A 15063-nucleotide genomic window follows, 5' to 3' on the forward strand; every position below is an offset into this window, starting at 1 on the left:
AATGTGCCACTAATAATCTTCAAAAAGCTCCTGTTCAAGTTTGGTGTCTGTTGCTACAGGTTTTATTATTTCACTTAAGACAAAATAAATTATTGTATGTGTAACTGATGGAATTGTAATCCATTTACTTGGCCAAGGGCATTTGACTCCTTTGCAAGAGTAATTTTCTTCTATGCTGAGAGTCCAGCATTTTAAAAACCCCACATAATCCACCTTAAAATAGAATGAAAGCTGCAGTTTATTGCAGCAACCAGTCTTAGTGTAGGGCAGAGTTGAGCACTGTGCAGCCAGTCTGGCAGTCATGGCTATGTCTACACTACCACGGTAAGTCAACCTATGCTACACAACTCTAGCTACGTGAATAAAGTAGCTGGAGTCGCCGTACCTTAGGTTGAGTTACCACGGGGTCTACACCGCGGGGGGTTGATGGAAGAAAATCTCCTGTCGACTTACCTTACTCTTCTCGTGGGGGTAGAGTACAGGGATCAACTGGAGAGCGATCTGCTGTCGATTTGTGGGTCTTTACTCGACCCGCTAAATCGACCGCTGGTGGATCGATCTCAGAGAGTCAATCCCGGCTGTAGTGTAGACCTGCCCATAGACTAACATAGCTTCAAAATCCTCTGGCCCTCTACTGAAAAACATAAGATTTCTGCCTGCAACGGGTAGAGGAAGCTTGAAAGAACCCTCTGCCCACTAATGTACTTTTCTTTAAAAATTTTCCTCTCCACTTTCTTTGTAGCTTAATCCTTACATTTTTATTCTCCAATAACTTCTCTATAAAACTAAGTGTCTGAAGACATTTTATACTCCTGTTTTCCTTATTTCCGGCTGAGCTGGTAGCACTAACTATTAACGTTGTCTGACATATCCCATTATACAGCGCTGTTTTTCAGTTGCTTTTAACTTTGCTAATCTTTAACAGTTTGAACTTAAATTTTTCATGTCTGGCAGAATTTTATTTTATTTATTTATGTATTTAAATTTTAGGCAAAATGGTTCAGCTGTTTCTGAAAACAAGACTGGGGGGAAATACTGTTTTGCCCATGGTTTAAAAAATATATCTATATATAATATATATTCCTGTGACCTTTTTCTTTGAACTGCTCTAGTACCCCATGCTTTGGAGCAGAAACTTGAAATTTGGCAGGGAATGGCTTTTTATTATTTATTTATTTATTTATTTTTAGGGTTGTGCCTTTTGCCGTCCCTATGAAAATTTGCCCAATTTGGCCAAGTTTTAAGCCTTTGAAAAACTGCAGTTTCCATGTGCTCATTAGAGACTTCTTTGACTTTCAGCAGCTAAAATTTTGAAAGATTCCATTATCACTTAACATGTGCAAGCCTCTTGCAGCTCCTTGTGCTGACCAAATTGCACATGCATCATCTCAAGTGATTGAGCATGGTCCAGGGTACAGGGGCTCAGAAGGACTTGCTCTGTAATGGGTGAACCTGACTGCTTTAGGCCACGCGCTGGATCTGAGAGTAGGGATACTCCAATTTTTCACAGGTTAGGTGTTGGCCTAACTCTTCTTCCATTAAAGGCAGTGGTAAAATTCCATTAAGTGGGAGCAGAGTTATGCCAACATTTGAATGCTTTTGAAAGTCTCACCTTTAACTTTACTTTCAATGTTTGTACCCTAAGATGAAGCAGTTGCAATTCCTTTTTATCAATTTTTAATCATGTTTTTCCTCCAAGAAAGATCAATGTTGGCCCACTAAGAAAACATGCATAATTCCAAGTTAATGCAATAACATTTTGCCTAAATGATTATGCTAACACCACATGATTTTGCTTTCAGTCCATTTATATAGGAATAACACTTTACTTAAGAGTGTTTGTCACATGTAAATGCTCTTTCTCCTAATAAAGTGCAGTCTACAAGTAATAATTGCTCAAGTTTTAGTACTTTCTTATACGTCATAACTCAGGACTAGGCAATTAACACATTTTGTGCAAAATTCATCATCCTAGGTGTCTTTTACCGTATGTTTGTCTCTAATTTTGTATAAAGGCGATGGTTTCCTTTTAAGCTTACTGTTGAGATGAATACATATGGGAAAAGCAGTTCATCAGCAGAACAAAAAGACTCCATATGCTGCACGGTAGTTGCTGGTTGTAATGATCAATCTGACCCAGTTTTTAGCCCCTCCTATCGAATTTTTTTGGTTACTGTGGCACAATTATGTATTGTGTATACTTTAGGAATGGGGTTAGAATTGCACAGAATCATGTACTGTAATCTATCTAGAGAATGTTGTAAAATACATTTATTATAATATAAAACACTTGAAAGCATTTTAAAAAGGCTCTTGGAGCTGTTTTTCGACTGCAGTTATATAAATCATGATGTGTGAGGCTGTTCAATGGAACTTCTAAAAGAGTTTAAAATTTAGCCAATTAACAACTCAAGTTTAGTTGCAAAAGCTTGATATTAATGCTCATGAATAAACTGAAGGTTCATAAAAGCGCTCTCTTCCTTTGAAGTTAGTAATTCAAATTAGTGTCAATTGTGAGGCAGCTATTTACAGTAATGTTAGACTTTATTATGTGTTCATAATGCAAGATCAGGCCATCTCCCGGCAGACTATCCTGCTTTTAGTTTAGCAGACTCTTCACATCAAAGTTTGACTTTTGTATATAGCCACTGTGATTGACAGGTTTTCTTTTTGCTATTTAACCTCAAGGTTGGACCCAAACCTTGCAGTTATATTCAGTGTTTTAACATGTTTCTTTACACTGTGCTCAGTTCTAAAATATTGTTTAGACATACCTGTGATTGCAACATGTGTAGACATACCTGAGCTAGCAGAAATTGATTGTGACTTTTTGTGACTGGACTTTTTTGCTTAGGTGTTTTTTGTAGTAGTGATGGAGAGATTGTGTTCGTAAGGGTTGGATTGAGTTGAGTCTTAGTAAGTGCCTATGTTGTTCTTTAAATCTAAACATATAGTCACACCACAATGAAGAAGTAGACAGAAACAAGACATAATATGAATTTCCTTGAAATTATTGATATTGATACAGAAACCATCAAACACTAATTTAACCATAAATTAAATTTAAATTAAATAATTCCTTCATTAAATCCAAAAGCCAAATGGTATTTATACAACAGCTGTAAACATACCTAAAAAGCCTAACTAATAAGCAATTTACTACATCAAAACAGTAACAAAACATTTATAAGCATTTGATCAAGATACTTACAAACAGGCTAAACCTGGGGTGCTTAGACCCATGTTGGTCGGCTCCAACGTGGTCAGGCAGGTATTAGTAATGGACCCCTTTAAGAGTTTGCTTTTTATACCCTTTCACAAACAAGTGATGGCATTGCCAATTACTGTACTGACTTCAGCTAAAAACCAATTTGAGACAATTTACCCTTTTGTCTAGTGTTAATCTAGATAAGATTCACAGCCTCCTTTCTTCCCAAGGCCTTTCCTTTCTTATCTTCTTCCTCCCTCCTTGCTTACCAGCAGAACAGTGGTAAGATTTGAGCTTGTTTATTTAAGATCATTTTTCTTTGTCTTGTTATTGCAGTTCTTTTACTTTTGGAACCATACATCCTTCCCATACTACAGGTAATACTTAATATTCTCACAGCCTTCATTGACCTGCTGATTAGGACCTTTTCCCTCCTGGCCACGAACTATAAGAAAATGTTATTTTCTTAATTAAACTTAGGCTAACTTTAATTCTTTAGTTTTATACGTGTCCTGCAAGTGCTTATATGCCCCCCCATTACATTAGTATCATACAAGTTTTAATGTGTTTACCCTGGACATCCATTTGAGGGAGAGAAGTCCTATTATTTCTGTTTTAGATGGGGAACTGGGAACCAGAGAGATTAAGTGACTTGCCCAAGTTCACATAGGAAGTCTGTGGCAAAGCAGAAAATTGAGCCCATGTCTCCTGAGTCCCAGGCTAGTACCCTAAGCACTGGACCATCTTTCCTCTCACAACAGGGTTTCTCAGATGAGGAGAGGTGAGTCTCTGCCTTAATCAAGGATCATGTTTTAGAGAAGTTATAGAGGGAGAACAAAGAACAGAACATAAAATATTCATGTTTTTCTTTTTTTAAAATCTCTAAAGGCATTAGGCAGTAATTACAGAAAATCATCTAGGATATCTAAAACCAATGTAGGAAGGGATATTGGACATGAACAATTCTGTTTTCACCAACTCATTCCTTTTGGCAGAAGTCCTACGATCCCATAGCTGACTTGCCCTGGTTAACTTAACATTTCTAACTACAACAGATGTGAGGACCTCACAGAAATTGTTGTGAGAGCTGAAATGGGAGAGCACTTCAAAAAGTGCTAGTCTGATTAAGTCCTGATCATGCCTGACTGAACTGATGAAACTGGTGATACTAGCCTTGAGGCAGGCCAGAGGAGAAAAGTGTGTGCTTGGAATAGAGTTATATAGTGTTTGCCAAAGTTGTAATTACTGACTCAGTGTTTAGAGTCTAGGGTAAGAATATGGGAAGAGAATTGTATGCACAGCATTGCCCCATTGAAGTCTCTGGAAGTTTTGCAATTAAGTTCAGTGGGGATAGAATTTCCCCTTCTGTTATGGGTCCAATAGTCTTTTGGTACTCTTTGCTGTTTGATATATAAAGAAGGCTTGAAAGTTATATTTCTCCTAGTGTTTTACATTTAGAAACTAACACAGAAATAGAGTTTAAACAGTCTGACTAAAAACTCCCACCTCCCCATAGTTGCTTAATTTTCATCTCTTAGGACTCTAGTGATGTTATCTTGCTAGTTCTCCAGTCACTGTAGGATCTTCCAGGCTAAACAGAATTTCTGAGAAGCGGGGGGGGGGGAAATTAAGCTTTAAGCCTCCAGAGTCGGAATGGAGTCCAGACACTGTCCCTGGCGTGGGGTCTCTCGGCATGCTATTGGGGTACAGATTCTGTCTAGCATCCCATTCTGAGAACGGAGACCCCAGAGACCAACTGCCTAGCCCCTGGGACCGTGCTGGCCCCTTAGACTCCATCGCAGTTTAAACATATTCTCTCCCAGAACTCCAGCCATGTGGGAACCCTGGGTTTACAGTTTACCTCTTCAGGGGCATGTGATAGTGAAGTGAACAGACACAGATAGACTTGGCACAGGATTCTAAAACACCATTGTTCTTTACCTAATAGCATGAGAAACACAGATCCATGTAAAATAATAAACACACCTCCAGGCATTTCCCTGCCTCAGGTTTTTCACAGCTCTGAAGTGTTCTTTGGGCTTGGGAAGAATCCTCTGGGGTGACTACAATCCTTCCTCTCCAGCTTATGACTTCCCTTCAGAGACACGGAGCCTCCCTCTAGGTCAGCTTTCTCTGACTGGCCAGTTGCAGTTAAACAGCTTTCCCTGGTATGAAAACCTGCCTCTCTCTTTCCCCTCTCCTGCCCAAAGTTCCTGTCCCTGCCTCAGAGAGTCTCTCAAGTTTGTTGCGGCCCCCTACCAACACCTGGTTCCTTTGTTCTTCTGCTGGTGTTCTCCATCTTCGCTTCTTCAGCCCACTGCAGACAAACTGAAGGAAATAGCTTCTCCCTGCTCCAGCCAGCCTCCTTAGCATACCAGTGGTTCAGTCAGAGTGCAGTTGTTAAGGTTAACGACTCTCCATTGTGCCTTGTTGGTACTCAGTCCTTGTCAGTAAGGGATGGATTCCACATTCACCTAGAGGCTTTCCCTGATAAAGCAATTTTCTAATAATTTCATAGTAAAACCAGGATTCTTACTTTGTACAGATAAAGTTCCCAAATTTTCACAACATACAAAGAACCAAGAAGGCACCTGCCCAATTTTTTTTCCACAAGTTATTTTTAAAGGGGAATTGTCAACATGAAAATTGCATTTATGCCTGAATTATACCTATTATGGTTAAGACTACTGTATCTGAGAGATTCCTTTTTTCTAATATTTTAGTTTTGTTCATTTTACGGAGTATATTTCACTCTATCCCCTGCATAGTCAGCTAAGCACCAGTCTTGCAAACACTTAGGACTTATGCATGTGCTTAACTTTACACCTTCATTGAATTCAATGGGACTGCTCCCTGCACAAACTTTAAAGACAGGTTTCAGAGTAACAGCCGTGTTAGTCTGTATTCGTAAAAAGAAAAGGAGTACTTGTGGCACCTTAGAGACTAACCAGTTTATTTGAGCATGAGCTTTCGTGAGCTACAGCTCACTTCATCGGATGCATAGCTATGCATAGCTGTAGCTCACGAAAGCTCATGCTCAAATAAACTGGTTAGTCTCTAAGGTGCCACAAGTACTCCTTTTCTTTTTACAAACTTTAAAGAGTGTAAGCATTTGCAGGATCAGGACTTTAGACTCTTTTTCCTTTATGTGAGGCTGTAACTCAACAACAAAAGGATCGGGGGGAGGGGAATTAAGTATTTGCAGAAGTAGGGAATTTCAAATCATAACGATAGGGTGAGGTTCGTGGAGAACATTTGAAGCTATTCTAAAATTTTTATTTAAACTGACTAGATTTTTAAGTTGACTGACAAATGTAATGGGAAAAGGCATTTTAAAATGGTATTGATCCGGATGTTGTTGGTACTAATAAGCAAAATCAGTTGGATATTTTCTCCAAATTCTGAAAAGACACATGAAGAATTTAAAAAGGAAATAAAATGTTTGCTTTATCATTTACACTTTATACTGTTGGGCTTAGAAAAGAGGGTTCTTTTTTCGATAGCCCAGGACCAGTGGCTTCGTTGACTTTAGATCAGTATAATTTTGTTACTACAAGTTTTGTAATACATGAAGTACCCAAAAAGTCTTGCCCTAATTCCTTTTATTCTTGCTTTCAAGTAGTGCCCTATTCTAAACTAAAATTGTACATTCTTGAGAGTAAACTGATCATGTTTCCCAATGGAAATTTCAGGAATACTTGTGGCTATTTTCAAAATGTGGAAATCTATTTATATTTTTTCCATTTGTTTTTTTCCTTAGGTTTTGGCACTGATTGCATTCATCTGCATAGAGACCATCATGGAATGCTCCCCTTGCCAAGGCCTTTATTTCTTTGAGTTTGTGAGCTGTAGCGCATTTGTAGTTACTGGAGCTTTATTGCTTATGTTCAGTCTAAATCTTCACACAAGAATACCACAGATCAACTGGAATCTTACAGTAAGTTCTCATCCAAATCTTCATATTGTAAAAATAGCTGAATAAACATTTTAAGTTTGTTCTTTAAACTCTGCCTGTCTTTTACTGAAATTTAAGATCCTGAATAAATGCTATGTATACTGAGTAAAATATATATCTTACTTGTGTCCAATATGAACACCCACGGCGTAGTGAGTCTTTAAAAATGTAATGAGATTATGGGATGTTAAATTAAATAAATCTGGAATTGTCTTCTAGCAATTTCTCCTCCTCTGAAAGAGAGCCTTTCTAGTGGTCCCAACATTTATTATTTATGGCTGAGGTGGGAAAAAAATACTCTTAAACAGTATAACTTTGAGAAATGCTGTCCAAAAAATAATTAGAAATCAATACAAAAAGTTGTTGAAATGTATGGCAAATACGTTTGTAATAACCTGCTGCTGTTTTTTGACACTCCGAATAAGGGTATATGCTAAATCGCTTGTAAACATGAATGCAAGCATTGTGTTATCATGGGGGGAAATTGCACTGTCAGCAAGAAGTCAGCTGCATTAACTTGGTTATATACCTAGAGACTATAAGAAACAGACTAGCAGTCTTCATGTTCACAAATACAAGAAATTTGGGGGTGGGGAGAAAATTGCCAGAACACACATTTATTGTGGCTGTATCTTCATTTTCTTGCTTGCTATGAGCCTAACTTTCAGACTTGGTTGCCTGAAACTAGCACGTATGTCAGCATGTAGATCCACTGAGCACCTACATCTGTATTAACTTTTGGACATATCTGTTTGCAGTTCATCTGAGGAAATGAGTCTATAGGCTCCTTTGTTCTGGCCTCTGTTCTGCCTTACCACCAGCACTGTAGTAATCTAGTATAAATTGCTGTTGCAGTTGTACATTTAGGCCTGCAGTCCCAGTGGATCAGCCATCCCTAACCTTAGCAAAGCTGCCAGATTTTTGCTGCTCAGTGTGTGACATTTTTTCCAAATTACTTAACAGACAATTTGCATATTTGCAAACAACTTTCATATATCCATAAACATCAACACATCCAGTTCTGAACCATGCTAGTGGTAGAAAATGGAGATGCACAAAAACTGGCAATTGGGGGATGCATAGCTGCATGGGGGAAAGTGGCTGGGGATACTAGGGGGTTGGATTTGGTATCTGAAGGGGTAACTAGGGGCTTCTGAGGAAGTGACTGGGTTGGAAGGTGGATAAGGGTGAATAGTGTCCGGGTAGTAAGCTGAATGAGTTTTGGGAGGAAAGGAAGTTGGGGAAACATGGGGCTTGTGTCAGGGCCCCTCATCTTCTGTCTCCGTTCTGCTCTGCCTGCTTCTACCCATGATTCATCAAGGAGAGGGGAGATGGCTGGCTGCTTGTACCACAGTGGCCCCTGACAATCAACAGTAACAATGGCAAGCCATTCTTGTAGCCCAACTGGATGCATGATGTCTCCACTGTGAGGTGGGAATGTCAGGTAGCGCTGCCAAGTGCACGAGAACGTCATGTGTGATAAATAAGACTTGGCAGCTCTGCTTATGATGACCTCATTATTGCCTAGGATGTAGCCTAAATACTAGATTTCATACATATTACTCTGAAGCAAGCCTGACAATGACTGCTGGGTAATACAGATAGTATTCATGACTCAGCTAAAGACTGCTTCTTGAAGAAGCCCAAACATCTATTTTTTTTTAAAAAATTTCTGATAGAAATAAATCCGCATGTGTGGATCAGAACTGCCCTCATGTACAGCCACGTAACTCCATTGACCTCAGTGGTTTTGTATAGATAAGCGTAAATAATGGTGGGATTTGGCCCTGCATGTTAGTTCGTGCTTTTACTGCTTGCAAGAGGATTTTGACTGGATCATGAATGCACTTGGGTAGAGAAGGTCGACTGAGGCCCACTCCAATAATGCAGTAAATGTGAGCTGTTTAACTACAAGGTCCTTTCAACCACTCTTGGTACTTAATGGTTTGAATAGTCAAGTGATGACAAATATAATTGTATTCAGAATGAGAAATCCATCTCTAGCATAAGACTCTGATAGAGATCTTTGAAAAGAAGGGATTTAAAATCTATTAACTAAAAATAGAGCGTTTTGTTTGGGTTTTCAGTTTGTTGTATTGCTGTTCTAATAGTGAACTGAAGGTTTATTTTAGGGCTTTATTCCATCTGCCCAAACTAAAAGGTATAATCTCAGTTATATTGTAGTTATGATCTGTAGTACTGGATTTAGTAAGAATTCTTACTGAAGATACTTCCCCCAGATTTGCATACATACACAGTAGTGTTTGACATGGGAGAGCTTGTAGCAATACCTGACAGTGGAGTGCATGGACCTACCTTGTATGAAATTGTGATAGACTATTAGTATTCAACTGATTTGACTAGGGTATTTTGACCAAATTTCTAGGGCTTGTCTTAAAACGCTATGCTGAAGTCTGTCTGCCCATAGGTACTATTTTAGTGAAGTATAAGGTATACAGTACTGTATTGAGTGGCCAGAGCGCAGCCTGAAGGCCACAAATGGAGTGGATTGCAGATGCCCTTGCTTCACTACCTAGGTGTGGTCAACAGAAACATACAGTAATACTTCAGTAGCATTTCTATAGCACTTTCTGTTCAAGTATTTCAGTGTGTTTTACAAACACCAAGTAAACTTTGCACTACTACTCTTGTGAGATAAGTACTTTTCATTACCCACATAATAACTGAGACTGTGGCTTGGTCTACACTACCAATTTATGTCAGGATAACTACATCACTCTTGGGGATGTGGAATACCTATGTAGATGGGTGAAGCTCTCCCGTTGGCATAGGTAGCATCTTCACTAAGCACTACAGCACAGTGCTGCAAGTGTAGACAAGTCCTCAGAAGGGTTAAATGACTTTTCCAAGGTTATACAGGAAGTCTGTGGCAGAGCTGCAAATAGACCTGGAAATTGCTGACTCCCAGTAATCCAAGACCATCCTTGTTCCCCAGCTCTCCATGTTGAGGTAAGCACCTGCAGGATAGTTTGTTGGGACCTGTGGTCTGGAGAATTCTACGCTGCAATCTTAATAATTAGGATAGCTTCAGGCTGCTCTGGTATGCATGCAAATTGAGGCCTTCAAGCTCCTGGTACACTTGGGCAAAGTTAGGATGCCCCTGTATACAAGAAGAATTTTATCTGTGCTTTCTGGCTACACTGATTTTTGTCTTATGCAATTCAGGGATGAAATATGTTTGGTGTTTCTAATACAGGCTGTACACACACATTAACCTTATTTTGTTCATGTGGCAGATTGTGTGCTTTACGTTTTTTTCTCAGAGAAAATATTGTGGTGCTTTTTCTATAGTCTGACAGTTATTTTAGGAATTATGCCACCTTTCATGTTTGACACAATCTACTAAAAGCATTTTCAATAATGACAACCTTCATCATTTCTCAACACTGTTCAGGAGACATGCATATTCCTATCTATTTACAGTTTCATTAGTTTCAGTACCTGTTCAGTTAATCATCAATTTCAGGATGGTGTTTCCTTATCTAAAGACTAACTGAAGGTTTTTGAAGTTTAATGTAACATAATTACAGAGGCTGCTCTGGCAGTACAGAGGTTCAGACATGCCACATTATTTTTAGCCTTTTGTGTAGTTTGTAGTGTTATGACTCTTTCCTAACCTTATCTGAGATGCAGCCATCTGTATAACAAACTTCCTGTGCAAACAGTTTATCCTCAATAAACCTAGAAATTAAAGAAGAAAATAATTAGGTCATCTAGTCCACTCCCATGGGCCCTGTAGTATGTTGTAAAAATTGGTCTTTCTTTATGGATCAGTTGGTCAATGCCCCAGCATTTTACCATGGGCCATAGATGGTAGCAAACTGGGCATCTGTGCCAGCAAAGATGCATCAGCTGCTGCTGGTTGTGTGTAGCAAACTGAGATTATGCAGATTTTCAGTAAATAACCTTTTTTCATTTAATATCAGGAAACACTGAGACTATGTCTTCGTTTTAACCCCCATTCTATCTGTTCATTGAAATAGTACTTGAAACCCATAGCCTACAGCATAAGAGTACAGCATACAAATATTGTGTTTTCTTTGGGGAGCAAATTTGCATCTCTGCCCTTACACCAGTCTTATCCCTAACTAGGCCAGCCTGTTAGTGACAGTAATCCTTACTAGCAACACCAGTGTTTGCTACAATAAGAAAAAATGCTCCTCTGTCTATGGTAAAAATGCACCAGTCTGCTAACATTTAGCATAGATACGCAAATATTACAAAATACATCATTTTGTGGCTCTTACATTTTCAGCCATTTCAGCAACAGTGTTTTGTTTTCATCCTAATTAGAAATGCAGCTGCCACCTAAATGTTATTGAGATGCAGTCTATGAAAGGAACGTGGGATTTCTGCAGCTAGGAAAGAAACTTCTCTGGAAAGAGAGCTAAAAATTGTATATCTGTGACAGTGAGATAAAAAAATGGATCAGTCATTCCTCTGTACTGCGTAGGATTATCAACATTACCATGAGATGTGAGGACTTGGGGGAAATGACTGTGGAAATTTCCATTTCCCTCAGTGATACACAGCTGAGATGTTCATGCTATTTTGCAAGGATACTTGAAAGTAGCATCAAGGAATGTGATGTACGCTTCTACACATGTTCCAGATATCCCATAGGCATTGTAACTGCATAGAAATGTTTCAGACAAATTACTCATAACAAAGGGGTTAGTATAACTACATTTGGCAAAGTGTGTTCATTATCTGTTCATTATTTGAATCATAAGCTGCTTGGACAGGGTGAAATACATAAGTGAGGTACAAGTGGAATTTGTTGTGGGTTTGCATACAGAGGGTCATAGTTTGGCAGAACTATGTTGAAACACACAATGACATGGAACATAAACAAGGATTGTATGACTAGTTAGGACCAAGAGTGGAAAATGTAACAAAAGAACATAAAATCTAGAAGTTTTGAAAGCCCTGCACCTGGGTTACCAGGTATATAGTCTCAATATTAGAATCTTGTCCTATGTTGCCATAGAGGACGATTGTTACTGCAGAGATCTGCAGTAGTTTTACAATAATTTCCCAAAGCCACAATGTCTCTGTGTCAGAACTAAGAGAAATCAAAACTTCCTCAGTAAAGATGGGGGTGGTGAGTTTGCAGATCATCATTAATTGCTGTTGCAGGCAGTCCAGCATGCTGAAGTTCAGCAATCTCTTAGATGAGGGGGTATAAGCAGAGTTGTTGCAGATACAGATCTTTAGTTATTCTATCAATAAAATGGACTTTTTTGTGACTTAGTATGTCACATTTAATTTCTGCTTACATAACCAGTTGCTCCAACTAGAATGTTTATTATACTGTTGAGTATCTGACTTTGGTTATATCTATCCATGTTAGTCAGTGATTTGTTTATATCTAAAACAAACACAAGGCCAGCAATTTTCAAGCATATTAGAAGATCAGCATGTATTAGGTTTTTAACATCAAATCTGCCTGGATTGCAGTGTTGGCTCTTGTTTCCCTCAATTCTGTGTCCGATACCAGTTAACAAACACAGGTTCATTGAACATGAAGATTGAGCACTGGATATTCATGTTGCTTGAAAACATGCTTCAGCAGGTTTGTAGAGTTTTTTAGAAAAGCTGCAGAGGGGAACAATGGGATCAAATGTCCAAGTAGGTGACAGCAAAATAAGTGATGTTGCTCTGAAGAAACTGTTTTATTGTATCAGTCTTGGCTTTAAATATCTCAATTACAAAGTTGTAGGTTAAAGAGCATCACAGAGGAGACTGTTAAAGAACACCAGACTTTTTCTACTTTTAGATATTGAATGGGAACCTGCAAAAGTTGTCTTTAATTTTTATTTCTGCCAAGAAAGAGGTTGTCACAGTTCAGGGCAACTATACCTGTATTCTGCCTCCATGGTCCCACAGAGGCACCTGTTCTTAGGATTCGGGCTCCCCATTCATACCTCTCTTGGGCAGAGACATGGGTCTCTCTCTCCCTCCTGAGTGGGGTATTTCCAGACTGCACAGTTTGCTGCCTACATTGGGAATTCCCCAAAAAGTCAGAGTGCTTCAGCAGGTCTGCTTTGCCTTCTCTTCAAAGGCTATAAACAGCATAATTGCCTGTAGGTATAAGCTTTTCTTAAGCAAGCTCACTATTCTTAAGGTGAAAGCATTACGGAGAAAACATATTAAAAACAATAAAATACCTGCACTCATGCTAGTAAGCTTACCATAGATCACCCCAGCTCCAAAAATGGCTCTGACTGGTGATCAATTCTTCAGACCCACCAAGGGGTTTTTCTGCAGTTACAAGTTCATAACCACCTGGGCTCAGACAAGCACACCCATCAATAGGTCAAGTTCTTCCAACCCTTTCCAGGAAGGATTGGTACGTGCTTTGGATAGAAGGTCCTGTCCATTTGCGCGATCAGGCGCTGAGTCAGTTTAAACTCAGGCTGTTTATCCAAAAGTCCTTTCTTTGTTGGTTTGCTAGAGAATCCAGTTTGAATCAGGATATGCAAGTCTCACCAGGAGGTGGTACCTCTTGTGAGGTGTTACAATCTGAGTTAATTTGACTAATCGCTGCTCACTATTTTTAGTTGTTGGAGAGCTGTGGTCCTCCTCCCCTATGGAATTACATACAATCCCTGGCCCAAAATGATATATAAACTTTATTGAGTAAAGTTTAACTTAATTCAGTAAAGTTTATCCAGGATACTGCAGGAAATTGCCATATCTGTCACAGCGATGTCCTTTAAGAAGATACATCATTTTCATGCTCTTAATTTATGAGCCATTGTCAGGGTTTATTATATGCTGTAGGCTTGTGTTCTAGGTGCACCATCCCCATTAGATGTTTCACAATTTTCTAATTGTCATGGGTGGTGCGTTCTTCTGCTAAGGATGCCCTAGTAAAACTTTAGCTTAAATGGAAGGAGTACTACTAGCACTTGGCTTCTATTGCTAGTGATGTGTACAACAAAGCCAGTGAAATGGCACAATTTGTCACTCTTATACAAGAAACACTGCTTCCAGCAAAGCCTATGCAAACACCCAGAAATGGTGAGAGCTGTATAAGGACGAAATCATCGGACCCTGATCGCCTCTTCCAATGCCACAAAATCATGTCTTGTCCCTTAAAATATTAGCCAAGATTTTCAGATGCAACTAGTGATTTTTCGGATACCTAATTTTTCTATTTGCCCAATTTGAGATATCTTAAAGTGGCCTGATTTTCAGAAAGTGGTGAACTCCCAAAATCATTAGTCATTTCTGAAAATGTTGGCTGTTGACTGTCTTGCCATGGGTGGGACCCCATCCCATTTGGACAAATTTCTAACATGAATCCTGAATTCTTTTAGTTGCAGTATCCAGTATTTGAATACATGCTTTGTTGCATGGGTAAAAATAAATTAATACGGAGGTGAGAGGGGTGGGAATTGGATTCTAACACCATTAATTTGGTTGTTTCTTTATACGACTTATTTTTACTTTGGAAACCATGTTTCCATTAGTAACTGCACTGCAAGTGATCATATGATGTTTAATAACATGACTACACAGTAAAATTATGGGGTGATCAGGGAGAGTGTGTTCAGCAGACTGACTGGTATGCGTATAAACGTCAAATTGATAGCTACACACAGGAACAAGGAGAAAACAGTCCAAACCTTGTAAAGTAAAGTGATGGTTTGGGGAAAGAATTAGAGACATTGGACAATGAAAATGAAGCTAAAAGGAAATGTTAGTTTTAGCTCTCTATTTTGCAGAAACTAACTTGGAGAGTGGTAGACCTCAAACTTCTATAACAGGTTTTTGACAAACTCATTCCACTGAAATGCAGGTTTCTTTTCCAGATTATATACAGTTAGATGGAAGTTAAAATAGTTAAATGTAAGCTTTTTGGATTTCAAGA

General features: G+C 38.9%; 1 protein-coding gene across 2 annotated transcripts in view; it reads left to right on the forward strand.

Annotated features, from left to right (window-relative positions):
- CMTM4 (CKLF like MARVEL transmembrane domain containing 4) overlaps window positions 1-15063 on the forward strand; it is a 48729-nt gene that overhangs the window by 23552 nt on the left and 10114 nt on the right. For both annotated transcript variants that reach the window (XR_005222181.2, XM_007058627.4), the window contains exon 2: window positions 6969-7145. Coding sequence is in view for 1 of the 2 variants with exons in the window: in XM_007058627.4 (XP_007058689.1) it covers window positions 6969-7145 (177 nt within the window). In the remaining variant the exon portion in view is untranslated. The remainder of the gene's footprint in view (window positions 1-6968; window positions 7146-15063) is intronic.

The sequence above is a fragment of the Chelonia mydas genome, chromosome 12 (assembly GCF_015237465.2).
Source record: "Chelonia mydas isolate rCheMyd1 chromosome 12, rCheMyd1.pri.v2, whole genome shotgun sequence".
Taxonomy (NCBI): Eukaryota; Metazoa; Chordata; order Testudines; family Cheloniidae; genus Chelonia; species Chelonia mydas.